Source organism: Henckelia pumila, chromosome 4 (genome assembly GCF_033568475.1).
Source record: "Henckelia pumila isolate YLH828 chromosome 4, ASM3356847v2, whole genome shotgun sequence".
Classification (NCBI taxonomy): domain Eukaryota; kingdom Viridiplantae; phylum Streptophyta; class Magnoliopsida; order Lamiales; family Gesneriaceae; genus Henckelia; species Henckelia pumila.
Window position 1 is genome coordinate 134,981,417 of NC_133123.1, and position 16,181 is coordinate 134,997,597.

At 30.4% G+C, this 16,181-nt stretch overlaps 1 protein-coding gene across 1 annotated transcript; it reads right to left on the reverse strand.

Annotated features, from left to right (window-relative positions):
* Nucleotides 1-4,627: 4,627 nt before the first annotated feature.
* Nucleotides 4,628-5,902, reverse strand: LOC140866729 (uncharacterized). Its single transcript, XM_073271767.1, has one exon. The coding sequence runs from the start codon at nt 5,837-5,839 to the stop codon at nt 5,045-5,047; it is 795 nt and encodes a 264-aa protein (XP_073127868.1). The 5' UTR covers nt 5,840-5,902; the 3' UTR covers nt 4,628-5,044.
* Between the last annotated feature and the right edge of the window lie 10,279 nt (nt 5,903-16,181).

Sequence of the window (16,181 nt, forward strand, 5' to 3'; positions counted from 1 at the left end):
TAGAAAATAATTAATTAATGATAATACATTTAAAATAAAAATTAAAAATTAATAAAACAAAAAATGTTTACTAAACATTTATAATTGAATTTTATTAAAAATTGTGTATTATGAGTTAAATAGATTTAAAAATTATTTTCACATGGGTCAAATATGCATTTTTAATATTTCACAAGGGTATTTGGTGCAAAAAAAAAATCAAAATCTTTGCCTAGTCGCATGAGAGGCGCGTGCGCAACAATCACGCATCTGAAGGGCGCGAGTGTGCTAATTTTTTAAAATGTCAGGGTTGAAGATGACTATTAAAATTTCATAAGGGAAAAATGTGCATTTTCAATATTTTACAGGGGTGGTTGATGCAAATAACTCATATTATTATTAAGGGAGTGCTACAACATTGTTATGGTTTTTAGTCACATCTGAATATATAGATTTGAATTATATATTTTGGGTGTTTTGTATTCACGTCGTTTATATTTGATGTATTTGTCATTTATATCTGTTGTATGTTGTAAAAATTTCGATATATTTCAAATTACACTTATTTTTGATATATTTGATATGAATTTAGATTTGAATGCACTTCAAATTCATTCTATCAATTAAGTCAACAAACTTAAAATCAATGCGGAGTAGGTCGGATTTTAACCCGATTCATCGACATTCCTTGCTATTTGAAATAAGTTTATTCAGAATTTTAATGTTATCAACGTGGGTGAGCAAAGTTGAAGATGTATGTAGGGGTGAGTATTCGGTTAATTCGGTCAAAAACCGAACCGAATTAACCGAAACCAAATTAACCAAATTTTTTTTTGGTTAATCGAACCGAACCAAATTTATATTAAAACCGATTTAACCGAACCGAATTAAAAATCGGTTAACCGATTTTTTTTATAAAATTTAAAAATTTAAAATTTTATAAAATTAATAATTTAAATATGATTTTTTTTATCATTATAAAAATATATTAAGCTTAAAAAATTAAAATATGAAAAATTAAGTAAAATATTAAATATAAACCCATTAAAAATATATTATAAATTATATATAAGGCATAATAAAAAAATTCAAAATTTAATTATTTGTAATTCGGTTAACCGAATCAACCGATTTTTAAAAAAAAAAAAACCGAAAACCGAACCGAATTAACCGATTTAACCGAAATTTTCTAACATAAAAACCGAATTTTTGAATTAACTGAACCGAATTTTTGAATTGATTCGGTTAAGTCGGTTAATTCGATTTAACCGAAATTTTGCTCATCCCTAGATGTATGTGATGAAAGAGAAGATAAGTCAATAAGCATTAAACGAATTTTAATTAGTGCCTATTTCTGATAGATATGATCAATGATTTTTTAAAATAATAACTTAGTTCATGTTAAGATTATGGACTCCTACCCATCTTTCGTGTTTAGAAATGAATATGAATAAATATCTAGAGCGAGTGTAACGTTTAGAAGACATTAACGGATTCTAACACATAATGATGAGCTGAAGCTCCGATACCATGTTAGAACTTGTGAAATTGGACCTAATTTCAACTCCGAAAACTAACTCAAAGAAAAAGGATTATCTTAGTTCATATACAATTACCATAACTTTATCCATCTAATATGCGACATCTAACAATTGTTATTGGTAAAATACATATATATGTATGTTAAATGTAGGTTCTTAAATAATCGTTAAGTGCAGGGAAGGATCCAGGACTCCATGTTCGGGAGGGCTGCGTCCGCATACAAAATGTTAAAAATAATTATTGTAAGTTTGTTTAAGTTTCAATAACAATAATATAATATTTTTAAAAAATAAATATAATTCCTAAAATTAATTAATGTTAATAATATATTAACAAAAGAGGAAAGCAAAAAATATCTTAAAAGATATACTCGATTAAGTATCAAATTCTATCGTTGTACCCCATGTTTTTTGAAACTGGGCCGGACCGATCGGTTCGATCGGGAACCGGTCGGTTCTCTGGTCCGGAATGCCTTCAATAACCGAAAAATCGGTCCAATCATCAGAACCGGTCAAAACCGGCCAAGAACCGGTTGGACCGGTCAAGAACCGGAAAATCGGTTCAACCGGTTCAACCAGTTTAAACAGTTGAACTGGTTTTTCAAAATTTTTTATTTTTTATTTTTGAAAATTTAAAATTTTTTATTTTTAAAACTTTAAATTTAATATTTATATATATACATTATTATTTAGAATTTTTTCTTCATTTAAAAAATTATTTTAATAATTATTATTTTTTAAAAAATTATATAATTTATTATTTAAATAATTTATAACTATAATTGATATTTTGAATATGTTTACATATTTATTTAGCTTTCACACTATGTTAAATATATTTTTTTTTGTCTATTTATATAATTTTTGAGTTTTTAAAATTTAAAATATATTATTTATTATATTTAATTATATAAACGGTTTTCCGATTTCGATCTTCAAGTTAAACGACCCGACCAATTGGACCGTTTTTTTTAGGTTGACCGGTTCGATCACCGGTCCGGTTATGAAAACACTGATTGTACCTATAAGATGTTGTTCCCTCTTAATATTTTACAATTGGTTTTTTCCATCTATTGCCAGTAAATATATGTTAAGAAAGGGCGACAATCGCAATTTAGAAAAATATTTTATTTCTAAATATTAGCAAAATAAAAAAAAACGTAACATGTAATCATCATTTAATAAATTAAGTTTTTACTATAATTTGTAATTTTTTTTAATTTTGTAGGCATAAGCGGATATGGATTTTTGACAACAAAGATAAAAAATTAGATTATCAATCTTGGTTTAGAAACAATGAGATTATCAATTACCAAAAGCCTCAAAATCTCAAGCCTTAAAATCACTTCAAATACATGAAAAATCGAGCAAGATGTTTGAAGCCGAGTAAAATAAAAAATGTAAAAATATATTGCATTTTATTATTTTAAATAAAATATGCTAAGTTTTCAAATAATAAAAATAAAAATACAAAAATTGTAAGAGAGTTTTAAATAAAATGTGCTAACTTTTGAAATTAAAAAAAAAAGGTAAGAGAGTTTTAAAGACAAGGTGAGCAAAAAAATTGAAAAGAACCTACCTAAATCAATCAATCAAATGTTTGGAACTTCATCGAACCTGAATCAATCGATCAAATGTATGGAAGCAAAAGTAAGGGGTTATAAACGAACCGAATCGATCCGAATAATGATAAAATTTTAAGGCTCGAATTCGGCTCGATAAGAGTATATTCGAGTTCGAGCTCGATTTGAAGCTCGATAATTTTAAATATTTTGGCTCGAGCTCGGCTCGAAATGGAATTCGAGTTCGAGTTCGTCTCGAAACATTCGAACATGTTCGTGAACTATTACTCAGTTATTATGGTTCGAAAAACTCGAAATGTTCGAAAATATTCGAAATGTATATATATTTATTATATAATTATATTATATTAATTAAATATTAAGGCTCGCGAACTATCGTACAAAATAATTTTGGTTTGAGTTCGGTTCGAAAAAAAGTTCGAACATGTTCGAATTCGGCTCGAGTTCGATAAGATCGAATACAAATCAAATATTTATCGAGCGGGCTCGAAAAACTCACGAATCGGATCGGTTCGTTTGCACCTGCACCAGGGAACCACAAGGCCAAATGCAAATATTTGAAATTGAGGGGGCAACTATTATATACAAGAAAAACTAAAAAAATATACTAAATAGTAATAAATAATAATGTTTTCAAAAAATTTCGGGGGGCCGGGACCCGGCTCGGGTACTACAGGAAATCCGCCCATGGTTAATTGTATTCTAGATATAAATATTCAACTTCGCTTGATGACCTATATATAAATATAAGTTATGTTATATGATCAACAAAAGTAACACCCGATTACAGATTATCTTTGAAATTATAAAAGTATCTCATATCACCTCAAAAAAAAAAAAAGTATCTCACATAAACTAACGTGAAAATCTCTTCACTGATATAATTTTATAAAGATTATGTTGCATGTATATTGAAGGTTACATATTGCTAGGGGTGTCAAAACTCAACTCGACCTGTCAATCCGAAAAATATCAGGTTAGGGTTGGGGGATTTTGGGTTTGGGTCGAATCGGGTTGACCCGAAAGCTAACCCGAAAAAATTAATCGGGCTCGGGTTGGGTTCGGGTCAACCTGGGTTAACCTGAAATGATCCGAAACTTTTTTTTATTATTATTTTTATATAAAATTAAGATAAATTTACTACATTTTTATACATTTTTTATATATTAATATAATAGATTTTCGTCATTTAATGTTTATTTTGTACAATTTTTATTTTTAAAAATATTTTTTTTATTTTTCGTAATAGGTATATTTTAAATTTTTTATAACTAAAATTTCAAATTTAAATTATACGTAAGCTTAAATTTTGTAATATGTGATTAAATTAAATATTATTATTATTGTGTATTTTGAATTTTTATTTAATTATTTTGTTAAAAAATAAAATCGAATTGGTTCGGGTTGATCGGGTTAAGGGTTCGGATTCGGGTTGGCATTTTCGGATTGATCCGGGTTCGGGTTGAGAAATTTTTTTTAGTTATTTTCGTCAACCCGACCCACCCGAATTGACACCCTTACACATTACACTTTTTTTTTTAGTACAAATTGTATCGAATATCGAAATTACATCATATCATAACACTAAAACGTGAAATTTGCCCACACAACCGACGGAACTTAAGCATGGACTCGAAACGTGCTTGTCTCGAGCTAAGAAAATATCTAAATCTACCCGAAGTCTTCATTGGCCCCTTACATATTACACTTAAAATAACCGAACTATACTAAATTCATTATAAAAAGATTTTTTCCAAAAAAAAAATAAAGCTAATTTTGTAATTTCAAAAGAATACGTAAACACTTGTTTAACATTTCTATTTTATAATTTCAAAATTCAAGTATAATCACGTTATAAATTTCATGATACATATAGCATCTTTCTATAAATATTGTTTGTTGGATTCAATACATTTAGTTCCACGATCGTCACCATCCCCATCACTTGAGTGCAGGACGGCCGATCGAAGCTGCCACCATGGTGTCCGCCTGGAGATGACCGCCGCAGCTCAGGGCTCCGATCAGTCCTCCCATCGGCCACCCTCTATCTTTATCGTCGCAGCTTCTAACTCTAAACGCCGGTGGCGGGCACTGCCGGCGGCTCCGCCTAGTACTGTTCATACCATCTAGTTCCTTTGAAAGTCTCGATGTACCGAAGAAGAACAAGTACCACTTAGCTTTCCCAGACGGCGAAGAAGCCATTACAGGAAATTTCTGCACCGGGAAATCGCACCCTTTAACTTTCTTTGGTGAACGACGCAATGGGTTTGAAACATGCCGATTCTTTACTGTCTTCTGCACCGGAGTTAATGGGATTGCTCTGGTTTTATCGTTCTTGGAGTTGATGCATCTTTCAGAAGTACTATTGCTGGAACCAAAATCCCACCTTGAAATTACTCCATAATCTTGATCTTTCTTGGTTATGTGGGCTTCTTGTTTCCTGCTAATTTCGATTAATGGACTTTTTGCATCGCAACATGGCTGTTTGTAAGGAATAAGTTTTCCACAGAAGATGATGTTCTCCCGCGGGACTCCGGCCGGTGACGGTGGAGAAGGGTTGAAGTATTCTTGGCTAAAGAACTCGAAGAAATCGTCTTCGGAGGAGGAGAAGGATGTTGATTCTTGGGAGGACAAATCTTCATCGCTATACAATGGAAGATCACACAAAGAAAGTGTTTCCTCCTCTTCTTCTTGATCATGTGTGTGATGAATGTTTTCAAAGTGAAGTGTCTCCATGGGAGCAATTAATTTGGTTTCAACTTTTCAACACCTATGAAATTATGGGGAATTATTGATGTTTATATAGTGTAGCGAATTTCATATGTAATTTTTTTTTAATTTTTCTTTTAGAAACACAAAAGAATAATTAAAGTTTTAAAAGAAAAAGGTAAACAAAAGGTACAATGATGGTCTTATTGTTGCGTATTTATCCTTCTTTATTTACGATTTTTGGCCTTTTCTAATAGCCGTGTGTGAAAAGTATAAAGTAATGTTAAATTCTCCTTTTAATATCTAGATGGTTTGGGGTGACATTTGCTAAAGTATAGCTAAAACATGTTATTTTGTACTTCTAGAGGCTATTAGGCTAGACTTTGAAACAAAACAGGTCATAATTGGACTCGTTACTAGCATAGTCTTCACATTGATGATAGAACACAAATATTTGAACTCAACGGTTGTGAATTGTAGAATTTTTTTTTAAAATATAAGACATGAGGTAAATTGTTTATGATTTATTTATTAAATGCATTCCATATTCCTCATGATCATTGGATCGACTTACTTTAATACTTGGACATTGTTTGATTTGATGTATTATTAATCTATGTATAACTTATCAATTAATTTCGCCTTATTTTCGTCATATTATTTATCTATTTATTAATTAATAATTTTACATCAATTAAATTAAATAAATTATAATCTATCCATCAAATCAAATAATGTATTAACTATTTTTTTCTTATTTATTTTTAATTTACATTATATTGCTTGTCTATGGATTACTTATCCTATCACTCAAACCAAACGGTCATCTAACAAACCGATATATACGTTATGAATTTTTGGAGTTTGAACTTGTTATTTTAAGTCCACTGTAATTTTCACACATAATACATAAAAGTCATAAATCAATCGTGTTATTTGATCATGATGCTAGGAATTAGCAAAATTTTCACGGACTAAAATTGGTAAAAAAGAAAGACATATTTATCTTTATATTGGTAAAAATATGTATGATTCCTAAACGTAGGAAGATATTTTTAAAATCAAACTGAAATTATTTATTAGAATTTAAAAATTACCGTGATTACTTTTTTAAAACCCTTGATAAACTCTAGAAAAGATTTGTCCTTATCGTGTGGGTCAGGTGATATTGTTCTAGAATTGGGCCCTACTTCGTCACCCTTGAAACACTTTGATATTAGTGGGCCGGCGGCCTGCATCACCGGACTCTGACTTTCGGGAAAAGAAATAGGAAAAGCTTAACAATAGGTTAGTGCTAAATTAAATAAATATATTTTTAAACTTTATGAACTAATGCTACTAAAAATCATGTAACTAAAATTCGTGAAATCACATAAATGAAAATCAAAATTTGTTACAAAATATAAATAATAGATTACAGTAAGTCAGTAAGGTATAAATTGGAACTGAATAAATTGATTTTTTTTTATATTTACATTTTGACCTGCAATTTTTTTTTAAAATGAGGATATTATAAAATATTTTTAAAAAATTAAAATTATTTGAAACTCCGACTGTCACCAAAAAAAAAAAAAAATTCTAGCCTTGGGTAAGAGAAAAGAAACAGCAGGAAAACGAAGTCCTTATAATTCATTAAATTATTAGGCATCTTTGGACGTGTTAGGCAAGTGGTATCCAAACATTTTATTTCATTTTTCTCGAGTCTATATTGTACAAAAAAAGCATATCCAATATTTAATACATAGTGATTTGGCCATTTATTTCGGTCATTCCTGATAATTTATAGCTTGAGTCGAATTTTAAAAAATGAGATAAATTAATTTTCGCAAAAAAGGAAACATTAAAAATCACGACTTCAAAATAATATATTTTTTGGTCATATGGTCTCATCACGAAATAAAAACTATTTTTTAATGTGATGTCCAAGTTGGCAGAGCAGGTGAACGATTGACTAGAAGTCAAAAGTTCGATTTTTTTATCAACATTATTACATTAGTTCGATGACTTATCCAATACGCATCGAAAGATAGTAGCTGATTAAATTCGTGTTCCCACGTCTACAAAAGAATAAAAACTATTAGTAAAAATTTGTAATTAAAGTCGCATAAAACTAGGTTATAAATAGTTGGTCTTGCATAAAAACGTGAAAAAAAAATTATAACTGATGCTCGCATAAATATTCATAATAGTTATTCACGATCAAAAATTATATATATAAATAAAATAAAATAAAAAATAGGTCATAAATAAATTAACAGATGCTTTAATTTAGTTTAGACCCGATTCGAACTTTGCGTGTCTCAGGCGCTGCATTCTGTATGTTGAGATTGGAGGTTCTGTACTATGTTGAAAATAGAGATTTGTATTGTCGGTAAAGAAAAAAAAAATTAATGGGAAGGATTAAGAATGATAATTAGAATTATTAAGAATAAAATATTATTTAATTTATTAAATAAGGATAAATACGTATATCACATAATTTAAAAAAGAGAAGGTCATATATCAAATTTGTAATCACACGAAGGTCATTTACTTAAATAATCCCTAAAAGAAAAGGAATATATTTGGGTCATTGATGAGAAACCAATACAGGCTATTAATAGAGCATCAATATTCGCGTGAAAATCTTTAACCTACTCAAAAATATAATATAGTAACAATTAAAATAGTAGAAAAATTCAAGAACACATAACACGTTAAATAAAAATGAATAATATTTTAAACCTCAATATTTATAAAAATAAAGTATGAAAACCCGAGATGAAGCATATGTGCCAGAATTCAAACATAGGACTTAAAAATAACTTTAATTCTACACACGATATTTTATAAGAATAATAAATGCAATTTGCCCGAATATTTCTTGATGATATTGTTTTTCGATGTTACAAGAGATATTGGAATCATGCACGATATAACAACTAACAAGTACTCTTTCACAATTTAGATTTTGGAATTCAAATATTCAGAAATATGAGTTGAGATTTTACATCACGATATATGGTACATCGTATATATACACTGCTTGACTATATGGGCGGACTATGATACAATTAAGATTAATTAATTAGTCTCTTGAACCATCACTAATTTGTAATAGAACTGCTGTTTGGAGACATACATTGATAAATTTTTATCTTTATATGAGCGTTTGTACAAATAAATTTAAATTTTTCTTATTTTGATGTTGACGACCGGCGACCGACATATTTTTTACAACATTTATTTATCATATTTTATTGATTCATTCTTTAAAAATAGTTCTATTTGAGTTCTTATTCTTTCCAAATTACTGATTCAAACATCAAAAGTTGTTTGGTCACGCTGTTGTCACGTTCTTCGTTTACTTGAGTTTTGCGATTTTTTTTAATAACTGCTCACAAAATTAAGAAATATATATAGTTTTAACTAACTAAACTGATTTTTAGATAACTATTTCAAAAAATTTGTAATATTTTTGTTTTTAAAAAATAAAGTAAGCGGAGAGACCTCGTAAAACAAGGAAAATAAACATATAAAAGGAGAAAAAAAGATAATGTCAAAATCCAAATTCCATCTTTTAACAAAATATTATACACAATAAACGATTATATAACTTCAAAAAAAAAAAGAAAAAAAAAGAAACGATTATGTTAACATTGTTGAAAATAGTTACTAATACTATATCATAAATCTGTGAATCAAGTGGCACAACTTTATGAGTTGGAAAGGTGCCTACTAGTCTGAACGAAGTGGTGCAAATTTGTGAATTGAAAGGATGTCTGTTCCAAGTGGATATCTACCTGGAAAGTCACATCCTTTCTCAAAGGTTGTGTATATATTATAAATATCAGTCAATGGTCTCAGATAGATAAAAGAATTCCATTTCTTTTGATTCGTTTCCATAACAATCAACTTTCATTCTTTATTTGTTTTGGGGGAATTTATAGATTTTCTGTTTATAAATTCTGGTCTTGTTCGAGCATCCTGGAGGAAAATTGCTATTATTCCAGCATCAACATAGTGGGGGCAATATTTCCTTAAGGATAGTGAATACACGCTCGGGACAAATATCATATACTGAAAACTTATTTTAACAATCTTAAGGAAATATTATTACGAATTTTTTCCTTTCAATGGAAGCCACTGGATCGAAATCTGTTTTTGATGCATTCAAGTTGGACCGTTTCGATGGGACTAACTTTACTCGTTGGAAGGACAAATTGTTCTTCCTACTCACCGAATTGGGAGTCGCATATCTACTAAGTCAAGATCTGCCCATTGTTCCTGCTTCAACTGATAAAGATACCGATGCGATCAAAGCATCTCGTAAGAAAAGAGAATCTGATGAAGTACGCTGTAGAGGATATATTTTGAATGCCTTATCGGATAGACTGTATGATCTTTTTCGTTCAATCAAAACCCACAGGAAATCTGGAGCGCATTGGAGAACAAATATATATCAGAAAAACAAGGTACGTACAGATTTTTAAGCATGAAATTTTTTGAGTTTCAAATGGTCCACAATAAGTCTGTTCTGGATCAAGTTGATGAATTGCTTGTCTTATTTCTAGACTCAAGGATTTGAAAATTGAAGTGTCTGAGCCATTGCAAGTTGCTGTTGTGATTGCAAAATTGCCAGCCACTTGGAATGGCTACAGAAAGAAATTGTTGCACACTTCTGAAGAATTTTCTGTAGACCAACTTATAAAGCATGTTCGAATCGAAGAGGAAACTCGCATTCGTGAGAACAAATTTGCTTTAGAATCTGGTTCCAAGGTTAACAATGTTGAGTCTAGCACTAAGAAAAATGGGTATTCTGGGAAGAAAAGAAAGTTTGCAGAGTCTTCAACCGAGAATTATTCCAACAAGAAAAACAACAAGACATGTTACTTTTGTGGAAATAAAGGTCATTACAAGAAAGAATGCAGGTTCTACAAGAAATTGAAAGTGGAGGGAAATGTTGGACACAAGAATGCAAATCTTATTGAGCATCCACCAAGCCCTCCTCCTCATATTTTTGCCATGATATCTGATCTTAAAATAAGTATGATAACAGAATGCAACATGGCAACAACTAAAAACTCTATTGATTGGTGGTATGATTCTGGTGCAACCATTCATGTTTGCAATGACAAAAGTTTATTCAAAAACTATGAAATTGCTGAAAAAGATGAAAAAGTCTTAATGAGAAATCATGATACTGCCATGGTAATAGGAAGGAGAACCATTGAATTACAGTTTACTTTCGGAAAGAAGATGATTTTGATGAATGTACTGCACGTTCCAGATGTAAGAAAGAATCTGATTTCTGCAAGTTTGTTGTGCAAAAAGGGATTGAAGGCTGTTTTAGAAGCAGAGAAATTAATAATTTCTAAGAATGGTGTATTTGTAGGACAAGGATACTCATGTGATGGAATGTTTAAACTAAGTATCAATAAAGCTAATATTTCTGCTTATATTCTTGAGTCTTTTTTTAATTTATGGCATGCTCGATTATCCCATGTTAACTTCAAATCTATGAAATTTATGTCAAAGCATGCTTTAATTTCTTGTTCAAATCATAACTCTGGAAAATGTGAAATATGCATACAAGCGAAAATGACCAGAAAACCTTTTCCTAAGAATGAAAGAACAACTGAATTGCTTGAACTTATATACACAGACATATGTGAATTAAATGGACATTTAACTAGAGGTAGAAAAAGATATTTTATAACTTTTATAGATGATCATTCGAAATTTACTCATGTTTATTTATTGAGAACAAAAGATCAAGCATTTGATGTTTTTAAAAGCTATAAAGTCTTGGTTGAAAATCAATTGGACAAGAAGATTAAAATCCTACGAAGTGATCGAGGTGGTGAATATTTTCCACTCGATTTTACTGCATTTTGTGAAGAAAATGGATTAATTCATTAAAACTAGTGCACCCTACACTCCTCAACAAAATGGTTTGGCGGAAAGAAAAAATAGAACGTTGGTAGACATGATCAATGCCATGCTTCTACATGCTAAACTACCAACAAATCTATGGGGAGAGGCATTGTTAACAACATGTCATGTTCATAATAGAATTCCATCAAAGAAAACTAAAACTTCTCCATATGAAGTATGGAAAAGAAGGAAGCCAAATCTAAATTATTTGAGAGTATGGGGCTGTTTAGCCTATTATCGAGTTCCAGATCCTAAAAGGACCAAGTTAGGACCTAGAGCTCTTAAAAGTGTTTTTGTCGGATATGCTGATAATTCCAAAGCATATAGATTGTTGGATATGAACTCTAACACAATAATAGAATCAAGAGATGTCGAATTCTTGGAAACAAGTTTTCCTAAAAATTCTAGAATTCATCCACAATCAAATGAAAACATTACTGAAGATACATCACAAAACACTACGATGAATTCTGATTTGTATTCACATAAGAAACGAAAATCTGCTGAATCTTCTAATGAACCAAGGAGAAGTCAAAGAGCAAGAAAAGAAAAGACTTTTGGTTCAGATTTTATTTTTTCACAAGAAATAACTTTTCTGGTTGAAGGAAGCAGAGATGAAGTATTGAATAAAATACCAATTGTTTTGCATATAGAAGATGATCCAAGGTCATATAATGAACCTATGGATTCAAGAGATTCCAGTTTCTGAAAAGAAGCTATAAATGATGAAATGGATTCTCTTCTAGCAAATGGAACATGGATTGTAGTTGATTTACCATCAAATTCAAAACCCATTGGTTGTAAATGGGTGTTTAGAAGGAAATATAATATTGATGGTTCTCTACAAACTTTCAAAGCAAGACTTACGGCAAAATGATTTAGACAAAAAGAAGGTGTCGGTTATTTTGACACATATGCTCCTGTAGCAAGAATTGCCTCTATAAGAGTATTATTTGCTCTAGCATCAATTTATGATTTACACGTTCATCAAATGGACGTCAAAACAACATTTTTAAATGGTGAACTTGACGAAGAGATCTATATGGACCAACCAGAAGGTTTTATACTTCCTGGAAATAAACAAAAAGTTTGCAAATTGGTTAAATCTTTATATAGACTAAAGCAAGCGCCTAAACAATGACATGAGAAATTTGACAGTGTGATATTATCACAGGGCTTTAGTCATAATGGTGCGGACAAATGTATTTATTCTAAGTTTACCAAAGATGCTGGTGTTATTATATGCCTATATGTTGATGACATGTTGATTATAGGAACTAACATGCAAGGAGTGAATGACACTAAATCTTATTTATCTTCTCAGTTTAAAATGAAAGATTTAGGAGAAGTTGACACTATATTAGGAATCAAAGTGACAAAGCATAGTGGGGGTTTTGCTTTATGTCAATCTCATTATATAGATAAAGTTTTGTCCAAGTTCAATCACTTGGGAATTAAAGAAGCCAATACCCCATTTGATGTTTCAAATAAGTTGGTAGAAAATTCGGGTAGATCCATTAGTCAATTAGACTATGCTAGTGCCATAGGTAGTCTAATGTATGTTATGCATTGTACAAGACCCGATATTGCCTTTTCTATTTGCAAGCTTTCAAGATACACCCACAATCCTAGCACTGAACATTGGAGAGCCATTGGGAGGGTTCTCGGATATTTAAAGAAGACTAAGTCCTTGGCTTTATTCTATAATAAGTTCCCATCGGTGCTAGAAGGTTATACAGATGCTAGTTGGATAACTAGAGTCAGTGACAATAAATCAACGTCTGGTTGGATTTTTTACTTTGGGTGGAGGAGCTATTTCTTGGGCTTCGAAAAAATAAACTTGCATTACTCATTCAACCATGGAATCTGAATTCATTGCTTTAGCAGCAGCAGGCAAAAAAGTGGAGTGGCTGAGAAATTTACTTCTAGATATAAAGTTGTGGCCACAACCAATGCCAGCAGTTTCTTTGCACTGTGACAGTCAAGCAACTATGTCAAACGCATTTAACAGAATTTATAATGGAAAATAAAGACATATTGCTTTAAGACATGCATATATTAGACAACTAATTTTTGATGACATTCTAACAGTTGTCTATGTTAGGTCCAATAAGAACCTTGCTGACCCATTAACAAATGGGCTCTCGAGAGATGTGATACAATGCACTACAAGTGCAATGGGTCTGAAATCATTATAATTTGTCACTAATAATAGGAACCTTACCTTCATTATTGCATTGCAATTTTAAAGGTTTAATAGGTAACAACAAACTATTAATGACATGAATCAAGTACTATAATTCATATCGTACTTATGGAAAAGAGGTTGAATATTAAATATTCTTAGTGAAGGTTTAAGTTCGGAATTGAACAATAAATCTCAAATGAGATTTCAACAGTACTTCACCTATGAGAACACAAGAGGTGGTGCCGCTTCTGTCAAAATTTTGAAAACAAAATAATACTAAATTTTGTAAGTGTTCTTGAATTCAGGAGTAGCACAAGGCCATAACATGGTGCTAAAGCTCACGGTGAACAAATTAGGAAAATAAGTTTTGTGTGTATGACGTTTCCAATCTTTTCAATTTCAAAATGTTGGTTTAAGCTACAAACAACCAAGATTTTCGTCAAGATTTTGAAATGTTTGTACAAGTAGTAGGTTTAAGTTGAAAGACACCTTCTATATGCACAAATCTTTATTTATGATTGCTGGTATCACTAACTAAGTGGGGGATTGTTGGAAATAGTTACTAATACTATATCATAAATCTGTGAATCAAGTGGTGCAACTTTATGAGTTGAAAAAGTGCCTACTAGTCTGAACGAAGTGGTGCAAACTTGTGAATTAAAAGGGTGTCTGTTCCAAGTGGATATCTACCTGGAAAGTCACATCATTTCTCAAAGGTTGTGTATATATTATAAATATCAGTCAATGGTCTCAGATAGATAAAAAATTCCATTTCTTTTGATTCGTTTCCATAGCAATCAACTTTCATTCTCTATTTGTTTTGGGGGAATTTATAGATTTGCTGTTTATAAATTCTGGTCTTGTTCGAGCATCCTGGAGGAAAATTGCTATTATTCCAGCAGCAACATAGTAGAGGCAATATTTCATTAAGAATAGTGAATACACGCTCGGGACAAATATCATATACTGAAAACTTATTTCAACAAACATGTCACGTTTGCATATATTGCTAGAATTAAAGAAAATTAGACTTGCACCTAATAACTGAATTACTATTACACCCTTGATTTAGGAGATGGAATTAGACTATTTTTGTTATCTAGAAAAGTAAATCATAAATTTCAAATCAACTTCTTAACTTCTAACATTTTTACATAGTAGTAACTTGTTAATTATGATGAATTTTAAATTCACTCAATAATGATATTATTTGAACGTTGTACGTATTATTAATGCGTAAATTAATAAAATATGAATTTAAACTTTGATCAATTGTTCAATTATAAATAATAAAACTATAATCGAAATCCATATATTTTAAATTAAAATATGCCCAAATGCACCTTAAAAGTTTCTAAGGCATTCATTTGCTTACGTTTTCCAACTCGGATCATGCTCTAATTTCAGATCTAATTGCCAGCGATTTGGATAAATATTATTATTATTTTCTCAGAGCGAAAAAAACGAGTATCATGCTGGTTCATTATAAATTTGCAACTTATTTAAAAATTTGAAATTTTTAATGAAAATGGGAAAAAAGTCATCCCCTGTAATATGTTAAAACTGTAATTTCAACTTGTTTTATGGTTTTCAAAGGCAAGAAAGGTAGATGCATTATAAATCTCACAAGAGTTTGAACAGACAGAAGGTCTCATACAATATGATTTCATATATTTATATCATAAATGCACAAAAACTATTGTCAGACGATCTATCCGGTCAATTTCGTGCGACAGATCTCTTAATTGGGTCAACCATGAAAAATATTATTTTTTATGCCCAAATTATTATTTTTTATTGTAAATATGAGTAACATGTCTTACGGATAACCGTCTGACAAGAAACATACTCAAATAATTGTGAAGGTGATCGATATGATCTGATTTATAATTGCAATACAAATAATATTCTTAATTTAAAATATATTGCTTTTTAGGGAAAATTGCATATATCACCCTTGTGAAATCTCGTGTTAGCTAATAACCCCATGTCAAAATTTTTTAAGCTAATAACCCCATGTGATTCTAAATTTGTAGCATACACACCCTTTTCAGTTAAAAAATGACGAAAATACCCCTACATAAAATAAATGATAAATTAAATAGTTCATAAAAGTTAAGGGCATTTTCGTCATTTTTTAGCCAAAAGGGGTGTGTATGCTACAAATCTAGAATCACAGGGGGTTATTAGCTTAAATTTTTTTTACAAGGGGTTATTAACTAACACGAAATTTCACAAGGATGATATATGCAATTTCTCATTTTA

Excerpts from the sequence above, each read along its gene's own strand:
- LOC140866729 (XM_073271767.1), bottom strand. The coding sequence starts at position 5,839 with ATGGAGACACTTCACTTTGAAAACATTCATCACACACATGATCAAGAA.